Here is a 17,506-nt window from a genome sequence, read left to right as displayed (position 1 = left end):
CCACTGACCAAAACCAGTTTATAAATTGGTCAGGTTTGGAGCTAAGCAGATGAGAAATGACTTGGCCAGGTACCATTTGGCAGGTGGCTGTTTTCACAGCAGTTCCTTGAGTCTGATGCCTCTCACGTGACAATAATAGAGAATTTCAGAAACAATTGTTTTCTTCAATGTTGAAAATAAAATTCTAGAATAAATGCATGATTTATGCAAAATCTGTGCATTGGCATCTACCAGCAAATACATCAGATCCACGTAATAGTTTCACTGTTTTTTTACTTATGAATTATCTTTTTCCTTTCATTAAACTGGGTAAAATAGCATTTCCTTAAAATTTTGGTGTATCCATCAAAGCATAAACACGCATCTAAGATTCTAGAAGAATGATGCAAAGTAAAATAAAGCTTTTCAAATCTTCACGATATTTCCATTCATGCTAAACATTCATTATACTAGAATCTGGCCTGACTAACTTGTCTTTGTGTAAGAATTGCTTGTAAACCTTTGTGGGTTTTTTTTGTTTTCTTTTCTTTTCTTTATCGCAAGAGCTTTTTCATCAACACCACTGATTTGGTTCTTTAGAAACCTGGTGTCATGGGACAAAACTCACGTGATGGTTGTTTTTATTTAGTCACTGTTACAAAGTTAAAAAGACGGGTGCAAATTGTTTTTCTGTGGACCGGTTATACCTCCTTAGAGGTATTTATGAGAGCATATTCTGCTTTTCCAGATTTGGTCTATGCTTTTCATTACAGATAGGTAAGTGGTAGGTTTTGACAGTTGGTCTTCAATATTATTTTGGTTTTCAACAGACTTCTGCCAATGAAGCAATAAAATTTAACAACAAATCAGCATATACAGCAAATGCAGGAATCCACATGAATTAGTGTTTATTTGTTGTCGATATGATTCTATAATGATGTGAGCAAAAAGAGAAAAATATATGATAGCGTTAGAATTGTTTTCTCAATTTTTTTTCTTACTCTTTCAAATTAAGGTTGATTTCATTAGATGAGGAGAGCCATACCAAGGAATCAGACTATTCAGGTATTCTATTTCATGTGTTCATAACTTCCTAAATGCTATGATTTATGTTGTTTTCATTTCTGTTATTTAATATACGTTCAGCTTCAACAAGCAAATCCATATAAATGCATAAAACTTAAGGCCAGGAAGATCTGTTAAACATAATATCTTATATATTGTATCCTAATGCATTTCATTCAATTACTCTCAGACAGGTCAAATAGTTTGTCTTCCAAAGAGTAATTCTTACACTGGGCATGTCCTCAAGGAAGAGATTTTCTGATTAGTAGATGTCAAGACAAGGAAAGTATGCCACTTACCTTGCTAGTTTACCCCAGTGATTAAATATCCACTCTGTTAAAAACTTGTTAAATTTGGTGGAACTTCTGGCTAAGTTAGGCAAAGTCCTATTCAGCTGCTGACAATGACCTGGTGGGAGGTTATTATCCAGTGACACAGCCAGGCTCCAATTGGAGGTGCACAGTGAAAGAAGGGGAGACAGTGGACACAAGTGACAAGAAGGAAATTCTGGTCAGATACTCAGAAAAAAGCTTCACTTTGAGCGTGGCAAAGCGTTTGCAACAAGTTCCCGCAGAAGCTGTCGAATCTTCATCCCTGCAGATGTTCAAGACTTGACCCATCCCAGGGAAACCTGATCCAGCTTTATAGCTGGCTGTACTCTAACAAGGGGCTTGGACAAAATGACTCCCAGACATCCTTCCAGCCTAAATTATGCCATGGCTTTATAGTATATTTTATCTAATAAATTAACAGAGAACCTTTCAACATGGAGTATTTCATCCTCCATAAAGGTGCTTAAAAAGTACTCAAAACTCCCCTCAAACCTTCCTCTTGATAGGCTAACCATATTAATGTCTTTAAGACATCTTCTCTAGACCTTTAGTTTTGAAGCTTTTGTTTCCATTCCACTTTCCAACATTCCTTTTAAAATTTGAAAAATACTACTGTACAAGACATTCCTGATGTTGGTCTCACCAATAGTGTTTCTAGAAAGTAAAATCACATTCCTTTTTCCAACTCATCACCTTCCTTTTTGTATTTCCAGGAATATTTCATTTTTCAGTAACATCATATTAGAAGCTCATATTTGATTTTGTCGTTGTTTATAAAAACTCAGGTCGTTTTGGTCACAGATTTCCACGACTCATTCTTCCATTCTGGAGCACAGCTAGTATTCCTTATTCCTCAAGATATAACTTAAGGCTTAGTGGTATTAAATTCTCCCAGCTTGACTATAGAAACTCAATGACTGGCCTGAATGACCACCTCTAACAGTCTGTTATAGTTGTTTGTACGTTTTATTCAAGAGGGATTCTGTGTTTACTTCCAGATGACTGTTAAAGCCATTGAAAAGCAATGGAAATAACACTAAACCTTGCAGATCTAAACTAGAAACACTTCTACTTTGCAGTTGTTTCTGCTAACAACTTTTTTTGACATCTGTTAGTTGTCATGTTCCTAATCTATTCAATATGTTCCCTATAGTTATTATGCAGTGCTAACTTTTTAGCTGGAAGACTATGCAGTGCAAAGTCAACTTGTTTCTAAACAAATATCTTCACTAAAATAAGCTCACAGTTTCATCAAAGAATGGAATTAGTCATTTTGTGTTTTTTTTTTTTTTTAAACTAGGAATGCTTTCCATAAAAATACCTTTTATTATAGGAGCATTTATTATGCTCCTATTCTTTTATCAAATCAGTTAATGTTTTGCCTTGGAGTAATGATGAGCTATGAGCGCCTAGTTACCTACAGTTATTTGAATCACCCTGTTAATTACTGTTGTTGTTTGAGTGTTTTTTAATAGTGGCACCATATTAGGACTTTTTTGGTGTTCTGAAGTTTCACCCATTTCGCAAGTAATCAGTCAGATCAAATATCTGTTTTACCATATATTTTAGCGTTCCTGGATGCAAAATCTGACTTCTAAAATATTTTATTAGCAGATGTTTTCTAGAACCTTTCTCAATTATTTACAGACTGTAATATATTTCAGCATCATCCATAATGTAAATACCTTGTTCTGTCTCTTTCTGCGTCACCTTTAAAAGGAATTGAAGTATTTTGTAATACCTCTGCTAAATTTTTCCATTTCCCTATACTAGTAAGTCTAAGTTGTTTTTTTTTTCTTGATGTACTCTGTACATCCTAAAATAACAGACATAGCACTGCTAGTGATGGAGCTGTTTCTTCATAGCATTCCTCATAAACTGCTCCTATTTCATAACTTCCAATTTGTATCATTTGCTCTGCATTTGCCTTTAATGTGCTATGGCTGTGTTTAAGATTGGTTCCATCATATATGCCATTCAACTGACGTATGGTCAAGAAAGGCAATTTAAGGAATGACAAGGTCCTGGACACTTTTGTGCTCTCTCCTGCCCTGTGCGAGTACAAGCTTCTGAATAAAATAAAATAAAAAATCTCTGCTTCTGCAGAAAAGCAGAGACCTGTCTGATTCTTGCAGTTGCCTCAGCTGGGTGCACCTAGCCTGGAGATGGGCTTGTGTGGCAGTTGGTAATTCAAAGGAAGATCAGAACTTTGACTTCCTTTAAAATGCTTATATCTAGGTTGGGTCTTTCATCAGTTGCGATGAGGTTAATTTTAAACATGAATACCAACAACTGTTGCATGTTGAACTTACAGTGACATTGTTTATGAACATATATTCTTGTGCCAGGTGTAATTTGACATGTTTATGGATCTTGATTACAGCTGCCGATGGCAAGGATGCCCTATCCAAGTTACAAGGAAATTGTAATCACAAGCAGAACTCAGGTGAAGTGTCTTAAGAAAACTACTTCTAAATATATATATCATAATTGTCAGTGTACTGCAGGTCTTCTTATGTTACTTTCTAATTTTTTTTTATTTCCTGCTCTTAGGTGCCATAGATGACTTATTAGACCTACAACCTGAAGAAAATGGTATGAAACATTTGTGTATATCTCTTTCATTTGCCTTTCCATTGCAGGCTTCAAGTATAATTTTAATCCTAGATGTTAATTGTTTTCCTAATCTAAAGGGTTCATATGTTTCTGAATGAAATTGTTCAGTTACGGTTTTTAAACAGTGTTAAAAGAAGCTCAGCTTCATAAACCTACAGAGGCACTAAAGCTGATGTTAGAATATAAAGTATACCTTATTGGTATGCAAGAGATGATTCAAGGTTATATTGCATTTTCCCCATTAAAGTAAGTTCCACTGTAAACCTACCTTTCCTATAACTTTTCAAAATCTTTTCTTTTTAGTTCTCTTTTTGTACCCCAACCCTTCACTTGGCAATACTTTGTAGCCACAAGATTTTATATCAGAAATGGACATATAAGAAACAAATGATTAAATCCTCTTAGAAAACATGTAAGAACAGGTAACATTTTCAGCCACGTAGTTAATTAAATCTGCTGTGCTTTTCTCAAATACCCATGCAAAAGCAGTCTTTAATTCTGGACTCTACTCCTATTGTTAAACTTCTGTTAGATTAGTGACAGCTCAAGGGGATATGCTGTACCAAAGGGGCTGTTTTACCATGTAACATATGAAACATCTAGGCAAAAAAATTGTATTGAGTTCTCACATGGAGTAAGGATATTGCTCATAGTTTCTTTATTTGCTCTTCACTTCCTTCATCTCAGAAGAATGAGCAAAAGCAATCATAAGAACAACAAAAAGAAAAACCTGTGGCAAGGCAAAAAAAACAAGCAAAGAAAAAATCCCTCCATGTGGTTTAGTCAGTCAACCTGAGAGTGTTATTTGGAGTATTTAAGGCACTGCCTTCATGTCGGGTAAGGAACAGTGGATTTGCAAACACTTTGACTTTGGATTTGCCACAAGCAGTCTCTTGCACTGTGGGGAAATTACGTCTTCACTCACGAAGGCAAAAACAGGGGAAGTATCCTCAGCTACCTGTGCAGATAGCAGTCCTAATCTGTGAACAGATAAGGTAGTGATTACTTCTTTTCTGTGGTTAATAACAAAAAGGTCAGTGTGTGGCCTTTTTCCTCCTGGTTTTCCCCTTAATCATTTGCATTCCTTCTTGGACCTTCTTAGAGCAGATATAGATAATGCATACAATTACTGGTCATACAAGTTTAGCCTTGTCAGTTAGAAGTGTTTTCCTTTTTTTTCTTTCTTTTTTTTTTTTTTTAAGTGAAATAGCTATGTCAATATGAAAGCAGTTGTGGGACAGCTACATCAGATAAAGATGCTTATGTTAATGTTATGATATCAGCTGTCTACCCTAATTTCACACAATAGCTAGCTTTAGGCTAGTGAATACTGTATTATTTTAATTGCTCCCAAACACACTTTTTTGTGTGTTTCAGAAGGTAGTAGTCTTTATCCTGTATTTCAGACCATGTATCATTGTAAATATTTTTCATTTCTCTTCCTATGAATATTTTCAAATACTAGCAAAATAAGGCATCTTTGCAAAGGAGCATGAGGATTGTTAGAGGCTTGTTCAAATAAACACAAAATAGAATATAGTGACATTGGTTTTTTTTTTCAGTGTTTTACTGGAAGTTTTTTGTTTTTTTCGTGGACATTTATAAGATAAGGGGCAGCATGTGAAGGCAAAGAAGGGATCTTGACTGTGAAAATGGGCAATGAAAACAGAGAAACAGGAAAAGAAATAATAGAAGTTTTATGGGTGAGGTGAAAAAGTCCATATCATTCTAGTAATCTAGCAGATACCACATGAGTAATGTCTTGATAAGCAAGACTGGTTTCAAGATAACTTTTATTGCAAACAAGTTGAGCTTACTGCTGTTTACTTGGGGTAGTCTCAACATAAGCATCACCCTGTCCTCCCCTACTCTGTGTGCATTTTCTCCCCAGGAAAACCAGAAAGACTGCTGAGACACGAAGTATGTCACTCTTCTTTTCTGGTGGTCACGTGGAGTACAGCAAGATCTAAGTGCTCTTCAGATGTAAATCTATATGTTTTGCTTTCTCCCACAGTAATAATGGGACTACTGCAATGGGATAGCCAAATGAAGCACAGTTTCGCTCTGAGCCGTGTTGCTGCAGAACTTCTGTTCCATTATAGTAAACGTAATTTGTGGTTAGGCACACTATTGGTGATATGTTTCAACAGATCTGTTACTGAGGATGCTCACGTATGAATCTCCTTCCAAGTTCATGAAGGGGCCTAGTGAAAGCAGTTTTGAGATGGTGCTGTCCAGTAGAAATCACAGTTCTTACATGTCTTAGAAATAGTAATTGTCTTTTCCCTATGGAAGGACACACCCCTCTTCCTCACATGATGGAATAGCTACAAGCTTGGGAGAATTATAGGTGCTGGGAGAACATTCACATTCATTGCTATTTATCTGAAATTTGGAAAGTGCTTGAAAGTTCATGAGAAGAAGTTGTTTTATGTGGTTTTAGTTATAGTCTAGTGGGAATATTAGAAGAATTGATTTGTTTGTAAAATTTCTGTTTCTAGTTTTTTGGTCCTGTCAGAGAATATAAAATGTAAATTAGAAAGGAGCTGAACCTCAGTGTTAACTTCAGCAATTTAAAAAATCCTTGTATTATGTGTTGGCTTATTTGTTTCTTAGTATGTAGGTGTGTATGTTGACTCATCAGCCTATTTTTAAAACAGTTTTGTACTTTTTTTCTCCTATGACTCAAATTCAGCCATTTCATTACAAATGATTACAGCTTTTATAAGAGAATTTTCCTGAGAAGGTAGTTGCGTTTAAATCAAATGACCTGTTGCTCTGATGGCAGCCACTTTGCTGCTATCCATCCTTTATCCCAACCCAGAAGGGTTAAAACATCTTTGCAAGCTGTATGCAGCTTGGAGAGCTCAGCTGACCTACCAGAACTTTGGAAAACTGAAGTTGTTTCTGCGCCTTACCACAAGTTTGAAATGAGTGTAATTAAGATAAACTGATCTGGGTTTTAGTAGCATAGCATTATCAGCGTTGTTAACCACCATTTTTGTCCTCCACATACTCCCACAATGGAGCTCTAAATGTTTCCAAGTAAAATAACACTTGGGATTCCTTGATAGTTCTTTCACTCTCCAAACATTTTGTAAGCTAGAGAAAAGGATTGTAATCCTGGTTACAAGCTTCATTTATTTTATATAACTGTTTAACATTTCTAAAATAAGAAAAAAATGGCTTTTAAGGAATGTCAGCTTAAGATTCCTCTGCTGCAGTTCTTGGTACTAGGAAAAACTAACAAGGGTAATCAGAAGGAAAGTGGCCGCAGTTACTTCTCAGTGGCCTAAGAAAGAAAAAAAAGAGTTGCTATAGCATTGAACAGTGTAGAAATCTCACTTTGTGTGGAGTAACCTGTTCTCGTGGGGAAAAAAATAACTCAAGCAATGAATAGAAGGTCATAAAGGCTGTCTTAAATATGTTCTCACAAAATTCTAGAATCATCCCCGACTGTTCTTTATTTTCAGTTTGTACCAATCTGATGTTTTTTTGAGAGGAACTTTATATGATGCATCAAAAAGCAACATAAAAGTAGTTTTCTCCAATGCTTTTAAGTATTGGACTATGTAATGGTTTTGGTGGGACATTTAATAGATTCTTAAGTGTATTTGTAGTGTTTTTTAATGGGAAATGAGTCTGAACGGTGAAGTTATCTAAGAGAATCAAGGAATAATTTGTTGCCTAAGCTACAGCCCAGCTGTTCAAGAGAATTGGTTCTAAAAAAGAAAATGACAAATATTCACAGAAAAACATCCCATCTCAGTTAATATATAAAAAATAGATTGGGTATTTTTTAAATGTTCCTTCTGTTCTTTGATTGTTTAAAAATTGATTTATCTTTACTCTCTGTTTTGCTCTGAGACAGCATCAAAGGATCAGTTTGTGAGGCCCTTGGAGTCGGAACCTAGTGATAAGGATGACATGGTGTTACTGAATGAGATCCTCAACGCTTCCTCCCTGGATGAGGGGGAATTCAGCAAAGAGTGGACAGCTGTTTTTGGACAGGTTGCGCTTACTGATCTCACCATGAACTCTTCTGCTGGAGATGAGGAGAACACTTCATCGTCCATGGCATCAACACCATCAGGCTATTTGCCCTCACAGCTGTTAGACCAAAACATGAATGACTTGCAGTCATCTTTACACGGTGAGAGCTCATCTTGGTTTGTTAGATCTTTGTTTCTGCTTTTGGGCTTTAGAGTATGTCTTTTTGCTACTTGTAAGAGTGGTGTTGTCTTATATCGTGTCAGAGCTGCAGAAACCCTGAAGTTAAAGTAAGGTGTGGCCTGGAGAAAAATATGTGTATTTGTTTTTCAAGCCCTGCTCACTCAGTGTTGAATGAATTAGTCTAAAGCCTGAAGTACAAATAATTGCCTTGTATATTTTCAGTAAACTTTCTGAAATATTCTGTAGGCCTTTGAGACATTTTTTCTGTAATAGACAATATGTTTTGAGTAGGTTTTACTGTTTAAAACACAGCTGCTGTGTCTGTTAAGGAGCCAAAGAACCAAAAATGATTACTGTATTTTGTCTGGAAATACTATTTTTAAACAACTTAATGAAAATCAATTGCGTTCTTTCGCTGCCTTATTTTTAATGCATCCAACACTGTTGCAATGTAGGTATGTGGGTAAGGTAGAATGGATTGTGTTTCATCCTAGCAACAGGTGGATTCCTCTCGTAGGCTGCATTTCTGCCTACCACTGCAGGTAACAGCTCCTTTTCTCCACCTTGTTCTGTGCTGTTCATTTTCTTGGCCTTTCCAAGTTGCTGCTGTGGGGAGGGGAATATGTGGGAGGGATACTGGGGGAAATCTTTCCTATTGCTTCTGTGCCCTGGGGGAGGGAGGCGGATGGTAATGAGCCAAAAGTAACTACCATCATCCTCCCCACCACCCTCAGCTGCCAGCTTAGATTTCTCTGTAGGGCATTGCAAGCTAGGGGAGAAGCTTGGCATTTGGGGCCCTGCCCCAACAGTCATTTTCATCTCGTTTGGGGAAGAGCACTGTAGGGAGACTAGCAGACTGATTTCATCCTGAAGGCTACTTCTTGGAACCCATGAAACTCGCACAGTCACACATGCTCTGAAGTGACCTGTGCCATTTTGGCAAAAATAAGAAAGTTTAAGTTATAATTAATTCAGATATAACTCCCTCCCCCCACCCACCCAAATGCAAATACTTGGGTTCACTGACTTCAATGATTAGATGGGAACTGGGCAAGTGACGTTTGCAGTGCTGCGCAATTTTGTGATGATATATAGGAGGATATATATATATATACAGGATATATATATAGTGATATATGCATATAGGAGTATGATTAATAGAGCAAAGAGGGACTGGAGAGGATTTGACTCCATAAAATATGAACAGAAAAAAATCACGAGGTTTAGTCATTGCATTGTCAAAATGAACAGTTTCTGACCAGAAGTAGACATGCTATCTACTGAAAGGAGAAAAAGGAGCAATGAGAAACATCTTTTTTTGATATAGAGACATAAATTTTAAGCAAATAACTAAAAATAGCAGCTATATTATGAGATTGGATTGTGTTTTGTGTTATTATTATTATTATAGCTTAGTTTTTGCATGTTTTTAAATGTAAACATGATTTTGAAGATAAAATATTTTTAAGGTGTAAGTGGCAAACAGACTTGTGTATCCTTTCTGATCTCTTTTATTTGCATGAGAGAGTGACATTGGCTGTGTTTTTGCCACTTCAAAATCAGAAGTCAGATATATGGCATTCAAGAAACACTAGAAATAGAAAATCAGTTCCAGTCAATATAATATCCCAGAATTGTTTTGAATAAGAAAAAATATAAATATGTATTAAAAGAGTAAAATATGTTGATGTTTTCAAATGAATTTCCAAGGTTTTGGCAGAAGATCATAGTAATTGATCTACTGGCATTTGAAAAGTCACGGCTAATCAACTCCATGATTGTATCTGATAATCAGCATGTTCCCAGATGACTCTAATTGCCAAGTGAAATACATTATTTAAACTAACTTTTACAGAATATTTTTAATTCTTTCCTTTTTTTTAACTGAAAGTGAAATTCTGTCCATTTGTGTTTCAACTTGAATTTTAAAGTGCATTTAATTTCACAGCACTTCTTTCATAATTTGACCTTGCCAATAAATTTGGGAACAGAGACTATTTAAAAAAAAAAAAAAAATACTAACTGCAGAGTAAACATATCTAAACATTAAAGCTGAAAAGATCAGAGAATATGATTTATGGATATTTTACTGAGGACCTGTGATACGTATTTTATACTGCTGTACTCTTTTTTCCCCTAATTGATAATGCTTAATAATTATTCAGTGTGAGGTGCTGCAGTAGAGCCTAGATGGTGCATGCTTCCTGTGTGAATTTGGCCTTAAGACCATAAAGATTCTTAAAACTCACATGCTTAACTTTAAGCACATTAACTTTTCTATTAACTTCAGTGGGATTACTTACTTATTTTACGTTAAGCACACTCATAAATCTTTGGGGCTTTGTTTTCTCTCTGCCTCAGATCTTAATCTGTAAAACAGGCACAATGCTATGCAGGTTATAAACTGTTACGCTCAGGAATTCCCAGCTCCAAGTTTTCTCTGGCTGTATTTATGGACAGGATCTAGCACAATGGGACTTTGAGTTGCTATGGGACTACCAGGTGCTGTTTTAAAATATGTATAAATATTAGAAACAAAGCATGCTCCCAGCAAATCTTTTATATTCCGCTCCAGATACAGCTTTGTAATTTGGTTGCCTTGCCATTTTATTCAGAGAGCATTGGCTTTCTCTTTCATAATGTAAATAGCCCCCTTTACTTACTTACACCACTGAGAATTCCTCTTTATATTACCTACACATGGTCGTGTTCTGGTTGGTAAGAAAATGTGCAGCGCACTGCTTCCATTTCTAAATTTAATTGTGGTAGCTTTTGTGAAGATGCTAGCTGAAAAGTAAGCTGTTTGGTTTCCTTGCTGTCTCAACGATAATCTTTTGTCTAGTCACGTAATGAATCCATCCTGTGAACAGGCAAACCAGAGTAGGCGTAGGGCCAGCAAGAGCTTGCGATTTGATAAAGACTGCAATTTGGTTTTGAAAGGCAAAGCTTTTGTTCTCTGTAACTCACCGTGAGCGGACACTAAAAATAAAATCCATGAAAGTATTTCATAAAAAAGCAGTGGCAATCTTTCCCAAAACCTTCGTTACAAAAGCATCAGCTATTTTGTGGAACACTTTGGGCTGGATTTTTTTTTTCCTTGGTTAAGTCCTTTTTGTTTTCTACGTGGTGCTTAAGCTAGCTGTGTTCTAATGAACAGAGAACTGGAGCACAGCATCGCTCATGGACATGCTGCTTGCCAAGACTCAGGCCAGGGAGTCAAAAGGAAGGCCCCAAAGGAGTTAGGTGCCCTGCAGTGTTTTGCCTCATGGTTTGCCAGTTCCATCAATGCAAACTCACCTCGGTGAGTCCTTAGGGAGACAGCTCCTGACCTCACTGAAGGCAGTGGAACGTGCACAGGATGTTTCTGAGCAGCACTCCCATTCACTTATATGAAATTTGGATTTGGCCCTGTTCATTTCAGCCACTCAATTTATCCGTTGCCATCCATGATATATAAAGCACTTTCTTGCGATATATCTGGAAAGAAACAAAAGCATTATACTTTTTCTCTAGTTGTTTGTAATCTCCTCTGCCAGTCTTCTCTTGTGTAACACAAGAGAGAAAATGCCTGAAAAAGTATGTCATTCTGAAGTGGTAATGCCATACTTTTGTATTAGTTATGATTCAAATTTGCTTATTTGAAAGATTAAACTCTTAAAACCTCATTTTTAGGAGGCACAGGCTGGCTTATAAGCCATTATCATCTTTGCCTAGAACAAATGTTTGTGAGCCCTCTGCATCCAGATTTTGAACAAGTTTTTGTTTCCTCTCCTTGGAGATACAGAGGATGTTTGTGGCTTAAAATTCCCTTTTTAAGCTATGTGGTTTTATGGAAACATTCTTCTTGCCCCCTTTTAACAACACTGCTTGGGCCTCGAGCCCTTTAGAGTCAAGGCCAGATCAGGGAGTGAAGGGAATAATCTGTTAGAGGAAGGAAGGGTTCCTGTGACTTAGCAGCTGTTGCAGGAGCTCTCAGGATGCTGGGTACCAATATTTGACAGCAGCCTCAAAAATGGAGAAAGTAAGGGGAGAAAGGAAGAAGAGAACAGAAAAATGATGTGAGAGCATGAACTTGTAGACTGAATAAGGAAATGCTAGCTCTATGTACAGATGAATATCTTGTTTCTGATACTGCAGAGTTAGATATAGCAGCTCCCTGTGATGGACAGATAATTGACCAGGCAACACTTAGAGGAGACAAAGTTGAAATAAGAAATAAAAGCTATCTATACAGGCCTGTAATGTAACATTGGTGTTAAAAATGTGACTGTTTGTCCTCTAAATGTGATAAAGCATAAGAATTTAAATTCCTTAAACCAGGGATAAAAATGCGCCATTATTTCCTAATATGTATCCACGCTATGCCATCCCTAGTTCACTTTGCCAGCCTAGAGCATCCAGCTTCAATAACTGTAGTTATCATTACTCTCTTGTGGATATAGAATATGCATGTAGGAACAATAAATTGTGAGTACAGTTTCACTTTTTACCATATAATTGCTCTCTCCCTGCTGAGAAGATCCTTACAAATGAAGGATAACTAAAAAATATTCAATTAAAACCTAGTTTTAAGTTAACTGTAAACAGTGCATCTAGAATTAAATTCTTCAGGTTATTTTGCAACAAATGAACTTTTTCAGAATTAATCATTTTAAAATTAATTTAAAAACAAGGCTCACAAAATACTTGTTTTCTGGAACAGTTGGAATGAAAGTCTTTGGAACTGTAAAAGTAAAGGAATGAGGAAAAAATGTTTAGTATGTATGATATTTTTGCCCAAATGTAACTGATATTCTTTGCTCTACAGCTATGCTTGACTTGATTACTGTACCGGCATTTCTGTGAACCAGTATTAGCTGTGATTGGATAAAAGAATTGAGGGGGAAAAAAAAGTCTTTGTTTAGACATATTAAAGGTTTGAGAAGAGTACAGTTACTTGGATCTGGAGATGAAGAAACCACTCCACAGCTATTCTGTTCTGTTTTCTGCAGAATCTGACTGTTGATTTCTCGTGTATGAGGAAAGATACAAATGGCCATAACCAAAACAGAATACTCTGCTCCATCAGCTGGTGTGAGCTCTGTGCTGCTAGACAGCGGGGTGGCAGAGTTGACAAAGTAATTCTTAACACTAACGCTGCTATATTATTGAATCCTAGGATGGGCAGCTAACAGTGGGAGCCCTCCATCTATACCACAGCCAGCACAGAAACCAAACAGCCTGAATGTGAACGCTAACAAGACGCCAATGAAAGGTGGTAAGTCATTTAGTTCTTCAGTTATTTAGCTTTTCCTGTTTAGCTGTGACTCATGCATCTTTCTAGCCTTCCCACCTAATCTAACATAATAAAACTTATTTTTGTAATAGTTACATATCAAGAGTCTTGTGCTTACTGACGAATTACTCTTTCGGTGTCAGTTATACATATAATACGTGTGTATCTGTGTATTGTTTGTAGGCTTCAATGCTGCTAATCTGTCAGAAGAGTAGTGTGCTATATATATAACAAGGGAGCTGAAACAACAGTTTCTTCTACTCCTTTAATTTTGAGTCATACAGAATAGCATCTGCATGCACTTAGTCTAAGCTAAACGCTGTTTTGAAGCTCTGGGAAGACTCTGTGGCTAAAATACAGGCTACTGATAAGGCAGAAGAGCCCTGATTACAGATTTTGTTGATAACATGCATCATATCAGTAGTCAAATGAAGCAATTCACTTGTGGCAAGTGAGCCAAGAGTCCTGTCATCAACTGATACCAAGCCCCACTATTTTGACTAGTGTTTTTTGGGTAGGCAAACTAGGAGGACATTGCATCCTTGTTGCCAGTTTGCAGTATATTTTCTGCATTCATATTCAAACAAAAGCTACGTGAAAGGTGTTCAGTGCAGAAGGAAGGAGCAATGTGTATTCCTTCCCCTGCCTCCTGGGATTAAAAGACTGACTAATTTCAGCCCAGTAGAAAAAGATGGTTAAGATGTTTTGGGAGCTCTTTTGGGAATGAGTGAGATGTCACAGCCACAATAGCTTCACCAGAAAAAGGAACAGCCTTCAGCTACTTCAAAATCTGTGTTTGTGAAGGTGACATATCTTCTAGCCTTGCAGACACGAAGATGGAAATCATGCCAAATTGAGCCTATTCTGTACGTGAATTCCTCATAGCACAAAGGGTGCTTTCATTTAGCATGCAACGTTATCTTTCTGAGTAGAATAGCACATCTCCACATCTTATTTCTCTATGAATATAATGTTTGTTAAGCATGAGATCACAAAAAAAGAAAGTGGTGATGTAGCTTCTTTATAGCAGCCAAACTCACCTCCTCTTTAATTTGAAAATCTACCTTTTTGGAACAATCAGGTTCCAAAGGAAGCAGGAAGGTAGGAGACCTCTGCAACATCTATATGTCAATATAGACACAATAGATGCAATAGTCCAGCTGTTGCTGGTATTCAACATATTCCTGGTTCACTTTGTTTTTTTAAATATAAATCAAAAAATATACCCTAATACCAGAAGCCATACTTGGGACATGACTAATGACATTGTATGGTCATATACAGGGGGAAGAGGACAGTCACATGAACTGGATTTAGGTTAAGGAATTCAGGCCTGTAAGATGGTAAGGTAAAGTAGAGTTTGCTTAGCTTTTGGTTTTTCACAGGCCTGCAGGTGCACACACAAGTAAAATACCTTTCACTAAACAAAGCTAGACAGAGAGAGATTGTTTCTATTTTTAATTAAAGTGTTCCTGTACTTATCATGGCAGGAGGTATATAAAGCGCACAGGCAGCCAGATGTAAAACATTCATTCTTACTAAAGTTCGATATTCTGTTAAAGGTGGTGTTTTAACATGTAATCACTCATTCTGATTTTCTTGTCAGAAGTGCCCTTAGTAATAAATTAAACAACAGCATGGCGTTTGTTTGACCTCAGTCAAACTTTCAGTCACTTTTGTTTTAAAATAGCTGACAAGCAAGAATTCCAAGTTTGTACTTTTCCTTTTTCTTTTTTTTTTTTCTTTTTCCAGAACCTACAAGGAATCCTAAAGACTTGACTGCCTGGTTCAGTCTCTTTGCTGACCTTGACCCGTTATCCAATCCTGATGCTGTTGGGAAAACTGATAAAGAACATGAATTGCTTAATGCATGAGTCAGCTGCCTATGGTAACTCACATTCTTCCATTCATCAATGCTATTTTTGGGTTTTAAAAAAACTAAATGAAAACTAGTATGCTGTTGTGAAACTATGAAGTATGTGCCATGATAACAAAACTAAAGGGAATAAATCCCCTTTTATATACGTACAGTTATTTGCTCTTGTTTTGTATAAAGACTTAGCATTTATTTTCTACGTGGATTTACAAAAATGAGGTTAAGAATTAGGGCAGATTTCTTGCCAAATTAAATTATCTGCTGAAACACTGTCTTTGCCTGAGGTGATGCAGAGCTAACACTGGAGTGAAATACAAATTGCAAACCTATTTTTTTATAATGTTTCTTGAGTAAATTAAAAAATACATATATCATGTAACTAAGGAGGCTGCATGCGTCAAACATCTATCACATCTATAATATATATATATTACTGCTATGTCAAGATGTCAACTGAATTTGTTTTGTTAGTACTCACAGTGAAAAATCTGTGCTGGAGCTAATTATAAGAAATACATTTGGGTCTATGCAGCCATGGAAATTGTGCCCTTTCTGATTTAAATTATTAGACAAACTGTACTACCTAAACGGAAGTATTACCCAAAAGGCTTATTTTCTGACTTTTTTTTCCATTGCACCAACAGAATTTGCACCTGTTTGCAGAAGTTTCTTGCAACTGATGATTTACCATGCCTTCAAAACATATTTCTGTTCAGAGTGTTTTTCATCAAATTTATTTCTGAAGCATGTATTATTTTGAGCTTGTTGTGACATTAACTCTTTAATAAAATGATTTTGACAAAAAAATATATTTTATTCCCCCTGGAATGTTGGTGTGCTGTTGAATTGGTATGTAACAAGCATCTGAAGATAACATATAACTAGTTTTTAGAGAGTACCTAATAATTCATATCATTAGCTCACACTGTTTCTGAATAGTGATGCAGTAGGACAGTAAGAAAATCTGAACTTGATGGTCTCTCTTTGCCTCCCTTCTCTCCTTTTACAGTGAAGGAAGGTGAAAAGGATGGCAGAAGGTACAATATCACAAGTTCTGCATGTTTGCTATGTGTACCGTATAGGATCTGCTTTGCAATTTATTATATTTAGCCTTTTTTAATTCAATTTATTTTTCTTTTACATTGATGAAGTTTTTCATCCCCGGTTAATTTGTGTGCTCAGTTAGTTAATCCATTTCTCATGGTCTATTAGATAACTACGTACCTGCATTGTAAGCCTCAAAATAACTTTGTAAATATAGAAGTTATCAGAACCGGCCTGCTTCTCAAGCACAGCAGAACATCATCTGGTGGCTGCACTGAGCAGTATTAATGTGTGTTTGATATGTTCTAGCTAAAAAGCTACATGCTACATAGTGGACGGGTAAGCTGGACTGACTGGGATCCACCTGACTGAACCCTCAGCAAGTTTAATCACCTCTGTACAAATCTGTAATGTTCAAAATCCTTCTTAAGGTGCCACATAGCTGGAAAGTCTCAAGGTACTTCCATTTTTGCCAGAGATGTTCTTCAGCTGTTTAGCAGTGTATTATACTGGATAATGGGCAGCCTGGTCTTCTCTTTACGGAATACCCAGCCCACTGATCCCCAACAGTAAGGCCATTCTGTTGTGTGCCAGTTAAGACATGGAAGCTGATACAGACATGGATACCTAACTGTTTGCAAAGATCACTGTTTTCCTGCTGCCTGGTGGTGGCAGCTCCTTGCTCAAAAAGCTGTCACCTGTGAAGTCTCTCCTGAGATGTGTAACTTTCTTGAGCATTAGGGCTGTAGCCTGAGGTCCTGACTTAGAGCTGCCGTCTCTGGCATTAAGGAAGGCATCTGCAAAGAAGATTAACTGGGAAACACCTAACACTTATGCTGAGGTGCATTTACACTTATGAGTACTAGTTTGCACTCAAAACACAGGATGTTTGCCTGAAATCCTCTTCATCTCAAACAGTAATTATCTGCAACACCAAAAATGTTAGCAGCTCTAGGAATAGACAGGCTGCTGGCATTTTCAGCCCAGCTTGGTTAGCACTGAAATCATCAAACAGATTCTTGCAACGTTAAGCAAGTCTGTGGTTACTAAACTTGTTTTAGATTATGTTTGTCTCAATACTTGTTAAAACACTTCTGGACGATCTATTCTAGCATTTTTAATGGCTAAAGCAGTTCTGATAAAAGC

At 36.7% G+C, this 17,506-nt stretch overlaps 1 protein-coding gene across 7 annotated transcripts in view; it reads left to right on the top strand.

Moving 5' to 3' along the window:
* The window catches only part of ICA1 (islet cell autoantigen 1), a 72,531-nt gene extending 56,406 nt beyond the window's left edge, over nt 1–16,125 (top strand). For 6 of the 7 annotated variants that reach the window (XM_048075400.2, XM_066991756.1, XM_066991757.1 and 3 more), the window contains 7 exons: nt 995–1,044; nt 3,760–3,822; nt 3,930–3,971; nt 7,864–8,145; nt 13,324–13,422; nt 15,193–15,328; nt 15,961–16,125. In XM_048075400.2, the coding sequence (XP_047931357.1) occupies nt 995–1,044; nt 3,760–3,822; nt 3,930–3,971; nt 7,864–8,145; nt 13,324–13,422; nt 15,193–15,314 (658 nt within the window). In that variant the 3' untranslated portion in view covers nt 15,315–15,328; nt 15,961–16,125. The remainder of the gene's footprint in view (nt 1–994; nt 1,045–3,759; nt 3,823–3,929; nt 3,972–7,863; nt 8,146–13,323; nt 13,423–15,192; nt 15,329–15,960) is intronic. The other variant, XM_066991755.1, reaches the window with a different exon arrangement.
* Nucleotides 16,126–17,506: the final 1,381 nt, after the last annotated feature.

This window comes from Anser cygnoides, chromosome 2 (genome assembly GCF_040182565.1).
Source record: "Anser cygnoides isolate HZ-2024a breed goose chromosome 2, Taihu_goose_T2T_genome, whole genome shotgun sequence".
NCBI lineage: Eukaryota > Metazoa > Chordata > Aves > Anseriformes > Anatidae > Anser > Anser cygnoides.
Note: the sequence above shows the minus strand (reverse complement) of the source record. Positions and strands in the feature narration are given on the sequence as shown.